This window comes from Triticum urartu, chromosome 5A, assembly GCF_056163025.1.
Source record: "Triticum urartu cultivar PI428250 chromosome 5A, HENAU_Tu73, whole genome shotgun sequence".
Lineage (NCBI taxonomy): Eukaryota > Viridiplantae > Streptophyta > Magnoliopsida > Poales > Poaceae > Triticum > Triticum urartu.
The window spans coordinates 184,132,114-184,148,571 of record NC_141877.1 but is presented as its reverse complement, the minus strand read 5'-3'; the positions used below and the strand labels follow the sequence as shown (position 1 = coordinate 184,148,571).

The 16,458-nt window shown below is 42.1% G+C and overlaps 1 protein-coding gene across 1 annotated transcript; it reads right to left on the bottom strand.

Moving 5' to 3' along the window:
- Positions 1-104: 104 nt before the first annotated feature.
- LOC147970734 (uncharacterized) lies at positions 105-2,049 on the bottom strand. Its single transcript, XM_087525763.1, has 2 exons — positions 1,741-2,049; positions 105-1,360 (listed from the first exon to the last, which is right to left on the bottom strand). Exons 1-2 carry the CDS (start codon positions 2,047-2,049, stop codon positions 833-835), a joined length of 837 nt encoding a protein of 278 aa, XP_087381889.1. The 3' UTR covers positions 105-832.
- Between the last annotated feature and the right edge of the window lie 14,409 nt (positions 2,050-16,458).

The following is a 16,458-nucleotide window of genomic DNA, read 5'->3' as shown; positions in this document are numbered from 1 at the left end:
AATATTGTATTTGCATGGCTATAATTATCACATGTTGGATAATGTGCTCCGTTGGTAATTTGCGTTCAGTCAACTTAGGGCATCTCCAATGCTATACATCAAAATGGCCGCATCAAATGTCTGTGGACATGTCTGTTTGGGGACAGCTTTTGGGGAGGTAGCCATCTCAAAATGGACACACCAAATGTGCGAACGAGTCTGGAGTGTCTGGGGACAAATTTAGGATGTGTTTGGTTTGAAGGACATGCCGGGTTGGCTATGGGCATCCCTATCCAGCAGGATAAGGATAGCCATATTTTTTGTTTGGTTGATGGATGAGATTAGCCTATGTTTTGTTTGGTTTGAAGGTTAAATCTTGGCTGGGGATAGCCATTTTTCTATTTGGTTGGTGGGTGAGGTTAGCAATTTTTCAATATGAGGCAATCAAATATGATATGTACAACAGCAAGTATAAGAACATTTTAGAATCTTGAGCACCATACCAAAACAAACTCCAGCAAGTTATAATGCATGAAAAAATAAATTTCAGCAAGTTAGAATGCATAAAAGAACAAATTTCAGCAAGTTAGAATGCATAAAGGAACAAATTTCAGCAAGTATAATCCATGAAAGAACAAATTGCAGCAAGTGATAATGCATGAAAAAAGCATTTCAACAAGTAATAGAATATATAGCTCGACATTCCATAGAATACTAGATCAAATATATAGTTATACAACCCATGCATAGTTCAATGTTTTGGTTGTAATCAAAAGAACAAGTCCATACAATCCATAGCTCCATTGTTTTGGTTGTCATCAAAAGTATAAGTCAAACTACCCATATAAACTCATCATGCTTCGGCTTCAGGGAAGGTACTCTTCACATACCTAGAGACCCAAACCTTTCTCTGAACATCTCCCAAGACCTTGAATGCCGTTGCAACACGAGGATTGTCAACTAAATAGGCATAGTAATGTGCAAGGAAATCCAAATCAGAACCAGGGAGTTCTTTCATCTCATCCCAAAGACCATCAATGGCAGGGTTGGCGTTGCTAACAAGTTTCTCTATGGCAACAACAAGTCTTTCACTTGAAGCCATTATGGTTGCATGCATCCTGTCTTCTGCAGAAGGATTGATTTTGGCTTTCTTCAACTTGGGAGCAGCTGACTCACCACAAGTCGTTGATTGGGCAACCTCTTCATGAGGGGCAGCAGCTTTGTTCACTTTCGGTTCGTCAAGATCAATCACATTTGTACCTAAAGGGTCACTTGAGCCTTTTGCATATTGCCCCGTAGCCATGCTAGCTCCAACCATAACCATCATCTCTTCATAATGTTTAATAGGCTTGTTAAGGAAGGGTTCATCTTCTTTGTGGTCCTTTATAAACAAAGCTAATCATTTCAGCAAGGAATGAGAATACAAATAAATTACAACAAGTTATAATGCATGAAAGAATAAATTCCAGCAAGCTATCATGCATGAAAGAATAAATTGCAGCAAGTTATAATGCATGAAAAAGCTCATTTCAGCAAGGATTTGGATATAACATTACTTATTCCAGCAAGAAAATAGAGTATAAAGAAGTCCAAGCAAGTGATGATGCATGAAATAGCTCATTTCAGCAATGATTTTGATATATAAGTACTTATTCCAGCAGTGAATGGCGTCATTCCAGCAAAGAAATAGCTCATTTCAGCAAGGATTTGCATATATGGAACCAAATTCATCAAGTACTAAAAGGGCAGTGAAATAGATACCTTAATGTGGTTTGTGTAATGCTCATGATCAAGAACAATCATAAAGTTCTCTTCATCCCAAAGTGCACCACTCAATGATTTGAGGTGCATTATCTGTTTGTACTTCCTCTTCCATGTCCTTGTATGATTTGTGATGTGGGTTCCAAAGTCGGTGCGATTAAAATGTTCATTCATAGCCATGGCACAAGCATTCCAGTGTACATTCTTGAAGGCGGTACCGGTTCTATGGCCACCGGTCACCACAACACATAGGTTCGCTAGCATGTATGATGACATGGTAGGTGTCCATGAAATTTGCCTAGCAGCCATATCCTGCAATTGCAACAAAGTATTTAGACACAATGAATAAATTTCAGCAAGTATTTAGAGATAATGAACCAATTCAGCAAGCCTTTGGAGATAGAGAACCAATTCAGCAAGTATTTGAAGATAACGAACCAATTCAGCAAGTATTTAGAGATAACAAACCAATTCAGCAAGTATTTGGAGACGAATAACCAATTCAGCAAATATTACAACGGATAAAATGTCATTACAAAGTAATTCCAACAAAAACAATAGTTCCAACAAGAAAGTACAATATATCGTCGCAGCAAGCTAAATGACATGGTAGCTACTACATGTTTTGATGTTGCATATAGTTTTGTCGGTCTTCCCACATTTGATCAGCAAGGACTTGCCTAAAGTTAACCATGTATGCATGTTCTTCTGCTTGTCTAGTTGATGTTGAACAAATTAACATCTTTGTCTTTTTGTCCATCTACAATATAATAATACAAACGATATAACTTCAACAGGAACAAGTCAACATGTACATTCTCTGTCAAGCAGTAAATAGGAGAAGCAGTTAACAAGTTACCTCAGATTTTGGGGAGAAAATCAACAATAGGAAGATGTAGTAGTCCCTGACTTCCCTGTCGCCTTTCACCTAAGTTGTTGCAGCACAAAAAAACAACAAAAAAAGATTAGCATATTGGATAGAAAATCAATGGAGAAATCACGCATCAGTACATATGGTCCGCGCAGCACGCGCAGCAAGCAGGGCCAAGCAGCTAGCAGGCCGGCGTACCACGCGCAACACTTGCTCTCACGGGGCGCACAACATGCGCACTTGGCGGACAGATGCAGGGCCGGCGCAGCACGCGCAGCACCAGCGCACGGGGCGCACCGGCCGGAGAGAAGCAGGCGCACTCATCGTCGTCACCGGGCTTCGATCTGCCGGCGCCGCTGCGCACTCACCGCCGTCGTCGGGCTTCGATCTGCCGGCGCCGCTGTGCACTCACCGCCATCGTCGGGCTTCGATCTATCGCCGTCGCTGGAACGGAGAGAAGAGAGATGGAAAGGGGAAAAGAGATAGGGTTGCCCTTTTGTGGTAGGTGAATGAAACGAGACGATGCCGAAAAACGTTTCACGGGCTCTCTTCGCGCCCCCCCCGGTGACCCACAGGTATAGGGGATCTATCGTAGTCCTTTCGATAAGTAAGAGTGTCGAACCCAACGAGGAGCAGAAGGAAATGATAAGTGGTTTCCAGCAAGGTATTCTCTGCAAGTACTGAAATAAGTAGTAACAGATAGTTTTGTGATAAGACAATTTGTAATGAGCAACAAGTAACAAAAGCAAATAAGGTACATCAATGTGGCCCAATCCTTTTTGTAGCAAAGGACAAGCCTGGACAAACTCTTATATGATGTAAAGCGCTCCCGAGGACACATGAGAATATCGTCAAGTTAGTTTTCATCACGTTCATATGATTCGCGTTCGGTACTTTGATAATTTGGTATGTGGGTGGACCGGTGCTTGGGTGCTGCCCTTACTTGGACAAGCATCCCACCTATGATTAACCTCTGTTGCAAGCATCCGCAACTACAACAAAAGTATTAAGGTAAACCTAACCATAGCATGAAACATATGGATCCAAATCAGCCCCTTACGAAGCAACGCATAAACTAGGGTTTAAGCTTCTGTCACTCTAGCAACCCATCATCTACTTATTACTTCCCAATGCCTTCCTCTAGGCCCAAATAATGGTGAAGTGCCATGTAGTCGACGTTCACATAACACCACTAGAGGAGAGACAACATACATCTCATCAAAATATCGAACGAATACCAAATTCACATGACTACTAATAGCAAGACTTCTCCCATGTCCTCAGGAACAAAAGTAACTACTCACAAAGCATAAATATGTTCATAATCAGAGGGGTATTAATATGCATATAGGATCTGAACATATGATCTTCCACCAATTAAACCAACTAGCATCAACTACAAGGAGTAATTAACACTACTAGCAACCTACTAGCACCAATCCCGGACTTAGAGACAAGAATTGGATACAAGAGATGAACTAGGGTTTTGAGATGAGATGGTGCTGATGAAGATGTTCATGGAGATTGCCCTCTCCCGATGAGATGAGCGTTGGTGATGACAATGGCGTTGATTTCCCCCTCCGGGAGGGAAGTTTCTCCGGCAGAACAGCTCCGCCAGAGCCCTAGATTGGTTCCGCCTTGTGGCGGCGGAGTTTCATTCGAGAAGATGGCTTATTATTTTTTCCCATCTAAAGACTCCATATAGCAGAAGATGGCCACTGGAGGGCCACCAGGGGGCCCACGAGGTAGGGGGGCGCACCCATGGGGGTAGGGCGTGCCCCCCTGGTGAAGTTCTTGCTCTCAGTATTTTTTATATATTTGGAAAACATCTTCCGTGAAGTTTCAGGACTTTTGGAGCTGTGCAGAATAGGTCTATAATATTTGCTCCTTTTCCAGCCCAGAATCCCAGCTGCAGGCATTCTCCCTCTTTATGTAAACCTTGTAAAATAGGGGAGAATAGGCATAAGTATTGTGACATAATGTTTAATAACATCCCATGCAATAAATATTGATATAAAAGCATGATGCAAAATGGACGTATCAACTCCCCAAGCTTAGACCTCGCTTGTACTCAAGCGAAAAGCCGAAATCGAAAAATATGTCCACATGTTTAGAGATAGAGGTGTCGATAAAAATAAAATACGGACATGAGGGCATCATGATCATTCTTAGAACAGCAACTCATATAATTCTTTGTCATGTAATCTCTAATGCTAGAGTAATAATTCAATCACAATATCAAGTATGAATCATAAACTTCATTGAAAACTAACAAACTACAATCTCAGTCATTGAAGCAATTGCAATTTATCATAACATAGGAAAGAGTCAATGTATAAGAGCTTTTCAGCAAGTCCACATACTCAACTATCATATAATCTTTCACAATTGCTGACACTCACGCAATACTTATGGGTATGGAGTTTTAATCGGACACAGAGAAAGATAGGGGCTTATAGTTTTGCCTCCCAACGTTTTACCTCAAGGGTAATGTCAATAGTAATAGTTCATGAAAACTCACATCCAATTAGCCATATATACCAAGATCTTCCCAACATATTGTGCTTTCCAAAGGATAAAATGTAAAAAGGAAGGGTGAAGATCACCATGACTCTTATGCAATGTAGGAGATAAAAGTAAAAGATAGGCCCTTCGCAGAGGGAAGCAGAGGTTGTCATGCGCTTTTATGGTTGGATGAAAAAAAATATTAATGCGAAAGAACGTCACTTTATATTGCCACTTGTGATATGGACCTTTATTATGCAGTCTGTCGCTTTTATTACTTCCGTATCACACGATCGTATAAAGCTTATTTCCCCCACACCAATCAATCATACATATTTAGAGAGCAATTTTTATTGCTTTGCACCGATGAAAACTTACTTGAAGGATCTTATTCAATCCATAGGTAGATATGGTGGACTCTTATGGCAAGACTGGTTTAAGGGTATTTGGAAGCACAAGTAGTATCTCTACTTGGTGCAATGAATTTGGCTAGCATGAGGGGGAAAGGCAAGCTCATCATGTTGTAAGATCCAAGACAATATAATTCATCTCAGATGTAAGAAAACATAACCCATTATGTTGTCTTCCTTGTCCAATGTCAACTCTTTACCATGTCATATTTAATGAGTGCTCACAATCATAAAAGATGTCCAAGATAGTATATCTATATGTGAAGACCTCTCTTTATTTATTACTTCCTATTAATTGCAACGATGACCAAAACCGTGTTTGTCAACCCTCAACAACTTTTATTCATCATACTCTTTCTATGTGAGCTCATTACTCTCCATAAGACTCATATGATCTCTTTGTTTCTTTTTATTTATTTCTCTTTTCTTTTATTCACTTAGGATCATGGCAAAATAATCAAGCCCTTGCCTCAACACTAATCTTTATTATATAGCTCACGGGCTCGCTTACATAGAAGGATAATAAAGCAAAACTCATAACTAGATCATACTAAGAACTTTTATTCTACTAGATCAAGATATTACCAAAAGGATCGAACTAAGAAAAACGATAAAGATAAAAGTGATGGTGATACGATACCGGGGCACTCCCCCAAGCTTGGCAGTTGCCAAGTGGAGTGCCCATGCCCATGTGATTATGTTTCCTTTGTTGGTGAAGAATGTGGGGATGTTGATGATGGATAGTCGCACATTGAGCGTAGGAGGTCTTCTAACTTGCGGATAATGCCCTTGAGTGCGATGATGTGCTCCTTCAACAAAATATTTTCACGTGTGAGATACTTATTTTGTATATGAGCTAACTCAATCATCTTGAAAGCTTCGATTTCTGTTGGGGTAAGAAGGTTGTGATCAAGTTGAAGGGTGTCTTCTGTTGCCGGAACTTGGTCCTCCATGGCCTTCTTGATCCCTTCATCCTTGTTGATCTCCATGGGTTCTTCTCTCTTCAGCTCTATCTTCATTAGCCAAGCATCGTTGCCCTCATGGTTGGAGGAGGAGGGAGATGACATAGTGCCCGGCCTTGACAACCCTGACAGAAAACAGCTCGAAACAAAGACAGGAGATTTTTGCGTGATACAGGAGTCAAAACCCCCGAGAGGTTATATAATGAATTTTTACCGACCAAAATACGTGTTGTGTACGAAAACGGAGTCCGGAGGGCACACGAGGTGCCCACAAGGTAGGGGGGCGTGCCCAGTAGGGTAGGGCGCGCCCTCCACCCTCGTGGAGGTCTCGTGTCCTTTCCATACTGCTTCTTATTTTTCTATTTTTCTAAATATTCCAAAATAGAGAAATATTGCCTTAAAAACTGTTTTGGAGTCGGTTTACTTACCGTACCACATACCTATTCCTTTTCGGAGTCTGAAACGTTCCGGAAAATGTCCCTTATGTATTCCTCCGGGGTTACGGTTTCAATAACATTGGTTTCAATATTTATGGGATTACCTGAGATATAATGTTTGATTCTTTGACCGTTCACCACCTTCGGATTTGTGCCTTCGGAGTTGTTGATTTTTATGGCACCGGAACGGTAGACCTCCTCGATAACGTAAGGACCTTCCCATTTAGAGAGAAGTTTTCCTACAAAAAATCTTAAACGAGAGTTGTATAGCAATACATAATCACCTACATTAAACTCATGCTTTTGTATCCTTTTGTCATGCCATCTTTTAACTTTTTCTTTAAACAACTTGGCATTTTCGTAGGCTTGGGTTCTCCATTCATCAAGTGAGCTAATATCAAATAACCTCTTCTCACCGGCAAGTTTAAAATCATAATTAAGTTATTTAATAGCCTAATAAGCCTTGTGTTCTAGTTCGAGACGTAAGTGACATGCTTTTCCATAGACCATTTTATACGGAGACATACCCATAGGGTTTTTATATGCAGTTCTATAGGCCCATAATGCATCATCAAGTTTCTTGGAGAAATTCTTTCTAGACCTATTAACAGTCTTTTGCAAAATAAATTTGAGTTCTCTATTACTCAATTCTACTTGCCCACTAGATTGAGGGTGATAAGGAGATGCAATTCTATGATTAACATCATATTTAGCAAGCATTTTACGGAAAGCACCATGAATAAAATGTGAACCACCATCAGTCATTAAATATCTAGGGACTCCAAATCTTGGAAAAATAACTTCTTTAAGCATTTTAATAGAAGTGTTATGATCATCACTACTAGTTGGAATAGCTTCTACCCACTTAGTAACGTAATCAACAACAACTAAAATATGTGTATAACCATTAGAGGAAGGGAAAGGTCCCATATAGTCAAAGCCCCAAACATCGAATGGTTCAATAACAAGTGAATAATTCATAGGCATTTCTTGACGTCTACTAATATTACCAATTCTTTGACATTCATCACAAGATAAGACAAACTTATGGGCATCCTTGAAGAGAGTAGGCCAATAAAAACCAGATTGCAGTACCTTATGTGCAGTTCTATCTCCAGCATGGTGTCCTCCATAAGCTTCGGAGTGACACTTGCGTAGGATCTGTTCCTGTTCATGCTCAGGTACACAACGTCTAATAACACCATCCACTCCTTCTTTATAGAGATGTGGGTCATCCCAAAAGTAATGCCTCAAATTGTAGAAGAACTTTTTCTTTTGTTGGTATGTGAAACTAGGTGGTATAAACTTAGCAACAATGTAATTAGCATAATCAGCATACCATGGAGCAGTATGAGAAGTATTTATGACATTTAATTGCTCATCAGGAAAGCTATCATCAATAGGTAGTGGGTCATCAAGCACATTTTCTAACCTAGACAAGTTGTCTGCAACGGGGTTCTCAGCTCCTTTTCTATCAACAATATGCAAATCAAATTCTTATAGCAAGAGAACCCATCTAATAAGCCTAGGTTTAGCATCTTTCTTTTCCATAAGATATTTAATAGCAGCGTGATCAGTGTGAATAGTTACTTTAGAATCAACAATATAAGGTCTAAACTTATCAGAAGCAAATACAACTGCTAAGAATTCTTTTTCAGTAGTAGCATAATTTCTTTGAGCATTGTCTAGAGTTTTACTAGCATATTGAATAACATTTAGTTTCTTATCAACTCTTTGTCCTAGAACAGTACCTACATCATAATCACTAGCATCACACATAATTTCAAAGGGTAAATTCCAATCAGGTGGCTGAACAATAGGTGCAGAGATCAATGCTTTCTTAAGTATTTCAAATGCTTCTACACAATCATCATCAAAGACAAATGGTATATCTTTTTGTAATAAATTAGTCAGAGGCCGAGAAATTTTTGAGAAGTCCTTAGTGAACCTCCTATAAAAACCAACATGACCCAGGAAACTTCTTATATGTTTGATGTCCTTGGGACATGGCATCTTTTCAATAGCATCAACCTTGGCTTTATCAACTTCAATACCTCTTTCAGAAACTTTATGCCCCAAGACAATACCTTCATTAACCATAAAGTGACACTTTTCCCAATTCAAGACAAGATTAGTTTCTTCACATCTCTGCAAAACTCGATCAAGGTTGCTCAAGCAATCATCAAAAGAAGATCCATAGACGGAAAAGTCGTCCATGAAAACCTCACAAATCTTTTCACAAAAGTCAGAGAATATAGCCATCATGCATCTTTGAAAGGTAGCAGGTGCATTACATAAACCAAAAGGCATAAGTCTATAAGCAAAAGTACCAAAAGGGCATGTAAAAGTAGTCTTTGATTGATCTTTGGCTGACATAGGTATTTGAGAGAAACCGGAATAACCATCTAGAAAGCAAAAATGTGTATGTTTGGACAATCTTTCTAGCATTTGATCGATAAAAGGTAAGGGGTAATGATCTTTTTTAGTAGCCTTATTTAATTTGCGGAAATCAATTACCATCCTATAACCTGTAATAATTCTTTGAGGAATCAATTCATCTTTATCATTAGGAACAACAGTAATACCCCCATTCTTAGGGACACAATGGACAAGGCTTACCCATTGACTATCAGCAACGAGATAAATTATACCTGCCTCAAGGAGCTTTAGTATCTCCTTTCTTACCACTTCTTCCATTTTAGGATTCAGCCGGCGTTAATGATCACGAACTGGTTTAGCATCTTCTTCCAAATTAAGTTTATGTTGACATAGAGTGGGACTAATGCCCTTAAGATCATCAAGAGTATACCCAATAGCAGCACGGTGCTTCTTCAGAGTTTTCAATAATCTCTCTTCTTCATGTTCTGAAAGGTTAGCACTAATAATACTAGGATATATCTTTTTATCATCAAGACAAGCATATTTAAGAGTATCAGGTAACAGTTTAAGCTCAAACACGGGATCACCCTTGGGTGGAGGAGGATCCCCTAGGATTTCAACAGGTAAATTGTTTTTCAGAATAGGTTCCTGTTTAAATAATACTTCATCTAATTCCCTTCTTTCATTCATAAACATGTCATTTTCATGGTCTAGCAAATATTATTCTAAAGGATCACTAGGAGGTACGGCAATAGAAGCAAGACCAATAATTTCATCCTTACTATGTAATTCTTCTTCGCGGTGTTGTCTACTAAATTTAGAAAAATTAAATTCATGAGTCATATCATCTAAACCGATAGTAACAACATCTCTTTTGCAATCTATGGTAGCATTAATAGTGTTCAAGAAGGGTCTACCAAATATAATGGGACAAAAGCTATCTTGTGGGGAACCAAGAACAAGAAAATCAACAGGATATTTAGTTTTCCCACACAAGACTTCAACATCTCTAACAATTCCCATTGGTGAAATAGTATCTCTATTGGCAAGTTTAATTGTAACATCAATATCTTCCATCCCAGCAAGTGCAATATCATGCATAACTTCTTGGTATAAGGAATAAGGTATTGCACTAGCACTAGCACCCATATCACATAAGCCATGATAACAATGATCTCCTATTTTAACAGAAATAACAGGCATGCCTACCACAGGTCTAGGTTTATCTTTATCACGGGGTTTAGCAATTCTAACAGTTTCATCACAGAAATAAATAACATGCCCATCAATATTATCAGACAAGAGATCTTTAACAATAGCAATATTAGGTTCAACTTTAACTTGCTCAGGAGGTGCATATGTTTTAATATTACTTTTACGAACTACAGTTGAAGCTTTAGCATGATCCTTTATCCTAACAGGGAAAGGTGGTTTCTAAACATAAGAAGTAGGAACAACAGGATCATTATAAGTGATAGTCTTTTCTTCAACTTTAATAGGTGCAACTACTTTTTCTTCTATGGGAGGATGATATTTAAACCACTTCTCCTTGGGGAGATCAACATAGGTAGCAAAAGATTCACAGAAAGAAGCTACTATCTCAGAGTCAAGTCCATATTTAGTGCTAAATTTATGAAAAATATTGGTATCCATAAAAGATTTAACACAATCAAAACTAGGTGTCATACCTAACTCCTTACCATTGTCGAGGTCCCAATCTTCAGAGTTGTGTTTAATTCTTTCCAATAAATCCCATTTGAATTCAATAGTCTTCATCATAAAAGAGCCAGCACAAGAAGTATCAAGCATGGTGCGATTGTTACCAGAAAGCCGAGCATAAATTTTTTGAATAATCATTTCTCTTGAGAGCTCATGATTGGGGCATGAATATAACATTGATTTAAGCCTCCCCCAAGCTTGAGCGATGCTTTCTCCTTCGCGAGGCCAAAAATTATATATGTAATTGCGATCATGATGAACAAGATGCATAGGATAAAACTTTTGATGAAATTCCAATTTCAATCGTTTGTAATTCCAAGACCTCATATCATCACATAGCCTATACCATGTCGATGCATCTCCCCTCAAAGATAAAGGGAAGACATTCTTCTTAACAACATCTCCGGGTACACCTACAAGCTTAAATAATCCACAAACTTCATCCACATATATCAGATGTTCATCAGGATGTTTTGTTCCATCTCCTAAAAAAGGATTAGCTAACAGTTTTTCTATCATACCCGCAGGAACTTCAAAGCAAGCATTTTCATTTTCATTTTCAGTAGGTTCAGTAGGTTGAGGAGCAACTCTTTGCTCTACTGGTCGGGGTGAAGATACCCCGAACAAGCCCCTCAGAGGATTACTTTCCATAGTACAAGTGACAGTAAATTTCAGCACACTATATAAATTTTTCCTTACCAAATTCCACCTACCAAAGGCGCTTCACTCCCCGGCAACGGCGCCAGAAAAGAGTCTTGATGACCCACAAGTATAGGGGATCTATCGTAGTCCTTTCGATAAGTAAGAGTGTCAAACCCAACGAGGAGCAGAAGGAAATGATAAGCGGTTTCCAGCAAGGTATGTTCTGCAAGTACTGAAATAAGTAGTAACACATAGTTTTGTGATAAGATAATTTGTAACGAGCAACAAGTAACAAAAGTAAATAAGGTGCATCAATGTGGCCCAATCCCTTTTGTAGCAAAGGATAAGCCTGGACAAACTCTTATATGATGTAAAGAACTCCCGAGGACACATGGGAATATCGTCAAGCTAGTTTTCATCACGTTCATATGATCCGCGTTCGGTACTTTGATAATTTGGTATGTGGGTGGACCGGTGCTTGGGTGCTGCCCTTACTTGGACAAGCATCCCACCTATGATTAACCTCTGTTGCAAGCATCCGCAACTACAACAAAAGTATTAAGGTAAACCTAACCATAGCATGAAACATATGGATCCAAATCAGCCCCTTACGAAGCAACGCATAAACTAGGGTTTAAGCTTCTGTCACTCTAGCAACCCATCATCTACTTATTACTTCCCAATGCCTTCCTCTAGGCCCAAATAATGGTGAAGTGCCATGTAGTCGACGTTCACATAACACCACTAGAGGAGAGACAACATACATCTCATCAAAATATCGAACGAATACCAAATTCACATGACCACTAATAGCAAGACTTCTCCATGTCCTCAGGAACAAAAGTAACTACTCATAAAGCATAAACATGTTCATAATCAGAGGGGTATTAATATGCATATAGGATCTGAGCATATGATCTTCCACCAATTAAACCAACTAGCATTAACTACAAGGAGTAATTAACACTACTAGCAACCTACTATCACCAATCCCGGACTTAGAGACAAGAATTGGATACAAGAGATGAACTAGGGTTTTTGAGATGAGATGGTGCTGATGAAGATGTTGATGGAGACTGCCCTCTCTCGATGAGAGGAGCGTTGGTGATGACGATGGCGATGATTTCCCCCTCCGCGAGGGAAGCTTCCTTGGCAGAACAGCTCCGCCAGAGCCCTAGATTTGTTCCGCCAAGGTTCTGCCTCGTGGCGGCGGAGTTTCGTCCGAGAAGATGGCTTATTATTTTTTCCCATCGAAAGACTCCATATAGCAGAAGATGGCCACCGGAGGGACACCAGGGGCCCACGAGGTAGGGGGGCGCGCCCAGGGGGGTAGGGCGCGCCCCCACCCTCGTGGGCAGGGTGTGGCCCCCCTGGTGAAGTTCTTGCTCTCAGTATTTTTTACATATTTGGAAAACATCTTCCGTGAAGTTTCAGGACTTTTGGAGCTGTGCAGAATAGGTCTCTAATATTTGCTCCTTTTCCAGCCCAGAATCGCAGCTGTCGGCATTCTCCCTCTTTATGTAAACCTTGTAAAATAGGAGAGAATAGGCATAAGTATTGTCACATAATGTGTAATAACAGCCCATAATGCAATAAATATTGATATAAAAGCATGATGCAAAATGGATGTATCACCCCCCCCCCCCGCGCGGGATGCCCACATCCGCAAGATTTTCACGGACCCACGGAGCCGAGTTTTGGACGAATTTTCGAAGCATCTAGCCATCCCTATCCCAACTTGTCCGTGAAATAAACGACCGCTATCCACCTAAAAACGGCTATCCCTGTCCCATAGAGGGATAGCCCAGCATCCAAACGCATCCTTAGGTGAGGTGGCCATCTAACCTAGTGCATCAAATAAAAGCAGGACATGGCAGTTAGGTGGCCATCTAACCGCTGCATCAAATAGAATAGGACATCACTTCTTTTTATTAATATCAAGATTTATTTTAGATAGCAGAAGTTAAGGGTTTAATCGACCCAGTCTAAATCTTGGCTGGTAGTGGGCACGTCTGTGTCTCATGTCTTGCTCTTTGTTGGATGTGGGCATGGGTCTGTGTCTCGCGTCCTACTCCACATCGGAGTACGCTTTCTCTTTGTTGGATGTGGGCATGTGTCTCATGTCTTGCTCTTTGTTGGATGTGGGCATGTGTCTCATGTCTTGCTCTTTGTTGGATGTGGGCATGGGTCTGTGTCTCATGTCCTACTCCACATCGGAGTATGCTGTCGATGATCGAGGTGGAAGGTCAGGTCATGTGGTCTTTGTGACCCGACATGGAGTTGTTGACGTTGCCTTGATTCTTTGTGACCATGGCAAGAGGTTCTCCTTGTTTGCCTCCTCGTCGGTGATTTGGCCCTTCCCAACCCAGTGCTGCTTGAGTAGGTTGTACTGTTGCTTCTCCTGCATCATCTGGAACATAGAGGCCTACATCGCCGCATGCTCCTCCACCTGTGCCTTCATCATGACGGCATTGTAGTGCGCCTCCGCCTGCTGCAGGGTGAACTCGGCAGCCGGCGCATGTGCTTGCTGCTCCTCCATGTTCTCCATGTCCACCTTTGTGACTTCATGGCGACGCCGCGGCGAAAGGATCTTCCACCACCCACGGCTGGTCCCGACCATTGGTCGGGGATCGAAGGGAAGAGGTGTTGCGCCGATGGAGGTCAGATGGAGGGTGATGTGGCTCAAAGGTGTTGCAGGTTTGTGCCATGGCCGGCGAAAATAGCGGGCACTTGGGCAGGCAAAGTGTCGACCTGAATGCGCATGGCAGGCCAGGGATGACTTCTCATTCGCCGCGCTGACATGCCTGCCAAATAGTTTGGATGGGCAGTGAATGCGGTAGGAAGCCGTCCTGTTGCCCCGTCCGATCACGTCTACTATGTGCTTGATTATTAACGCGACACGGAGAACGAGCGCACGTGGCGCGAGCGGCGGGCCGGAGCAGGCACCTCGATAGCCGCACTAGTGTGAATGTCACGTTGTTCAGCTCGCATGCGCCAGTGGCCGGTTAGCCCGCTCTGGAACAACATGAATGTGAGGTGAATTAGCAGCTGGAGCAGACCAAGGGGCGCGGAGGTAGGGGCTCGGACATCCCCAAATCTCCCCTAGCTTTGCTTTCGGTTTGTGGGAATTTGGGCATGCAGACCGATCCGTGAACATTTAAGGCATGACGTTGAGGGCAAAGCGCCCAGACCATATGGGCAAAGCGCACGAGGTTGCATTGCCGATCTCCAGATTCACATTGTGTTGTCCACTTTTCTTGTAGGGCAACGCTAGGCGCCGGTGCGCCGGCCCAAATTTGGGCCGGTCACACCCCGCACGTCGGATCCCTCCCCGTCCAGCTTTGGATCTGATCCTCTTTTCGTCCTCTACCATCGGATCGCGTGTCTGTTTCTTTCTTCTGGTTCCAAAAATCACAACGACGTGCAACACACCTCCTCCATCCGCCCCAGGCCGCAGCAGCACCCCGCTAGGTTGCTCAGGCAGTTCGCTCACATCCTCGTCGGTGACATCGAAGCCCCCCGTCTCATGGGCAGTTGCAGCTTTTCCCCTAATTTCCCAAGAACGAATAAGAAAAGAATGGTGGTAGCAAAAAAACGTGTCTGTCATAGCAAAAATTGATGACGATTGCAGCAATAAGACCTCGTCAATTTCTCACGATCGATGAAGAAAAAATATGGTGGTAGCAAAAAAACTCGCCGCTCGTAGCAAAAATTAATGACGATTGCAGCAAAAAGGACCTCGCCAATTTCTCAGTTCTCGCGAGCGATGAAGGAAAAGATGGTGGTAGCAAAAAAACTCGCCAATTGTAGAAAAAATTGATGAAGATAGCAGCAAAATAGACCCGTCAATTTCTCATGTCTGATGAAGAACAAGATGGTGGTAACAAAAAACTCGCCGGTCGTAGCAAAATTGATGCCGGTTCCAGCACTCGTCGTGGCCGGTTCCAACATCGGTGGGTGCTGGTTGTAGCTTTTTCTGTCGAGCGTCGCCGGTGCCAGTAGCCGCGGCAGCCGGTTCTAGCACCGGTGGTGGTCAGTTCCAGCATTGGTGTGTGCTGGTTGCAGCATCCTGCAGCGCCGGTTCTAGCACCGGAACCACTTCATAACCCCGCCGTGGTTGGAGCATCTTGGCCGCTGAACGCCGCAGCTCCCAGCCACCATGACTGCAACGTCCGGTAGCCATCGTTGGAGCATGCAAGACTACTGTCCTTCCTCTGTCTCGTGTGCCCAGCCGGCCTTGTAGCAGTTTGTGGCAGATCCCATGGCGGAGGCGTTGGGAGGCAATAGAAAGTGCACTGGAGCGCCGGGACATCAGAGAACAGAGGCGGCTGGAGGCACGCATGAGCTTGAGGTGGGTATGGCGGAGCGCATGCGGGGATGTAGAGAGGGATGAGGCTGGGTCAACGCTTGGGGAAAATAAATGAGTGGATGTGCTTGCTCGAAGGAAGAGATAAGGTGGGGATAGAGCGGTGCGTTCTTGAGGTAGATGGCTCCTCATGCGTGCGATCGATCGAACGCCTCATGCGTGACCAGCTTAAAGTTCGGCTGGCCTACCGGCCACAAGCATTTTCCTTTCTTGTATGTCAATCCTTGGGCTTTAGGCCCTACCGGTTTTTGATTTTCTCATCATCAATTGCGATCAGTTTTCTCGATTCACTTTTCTCGTGATCGGGATCAACCACTAAAAAAACTATTCTCAGGATCAAAGGATTGATCGATACATCGTCGAACTCAGGTCTGCTCGTTTAGCAGCTAGACCATTGCAACTAACTCAACTTGTCACTAGCACAAAA

Excerpts from the sequence above, each read along its gene's own strand:
- LOC147970734 (XM_087525763.1), bottom strand. The coding sequence starts at position 2,049 with ATGGCTGCTAGGCAAATTTCATGGACACCTACCATGTCATCATACATG. Across the intron at positions 1,361-1,740 it reads ATTACACAAACCACATTAAG|GACCACAAAGAAGATGAACC; the intron begins GTATCTATTTCA and ends TTGTTTATAAAG.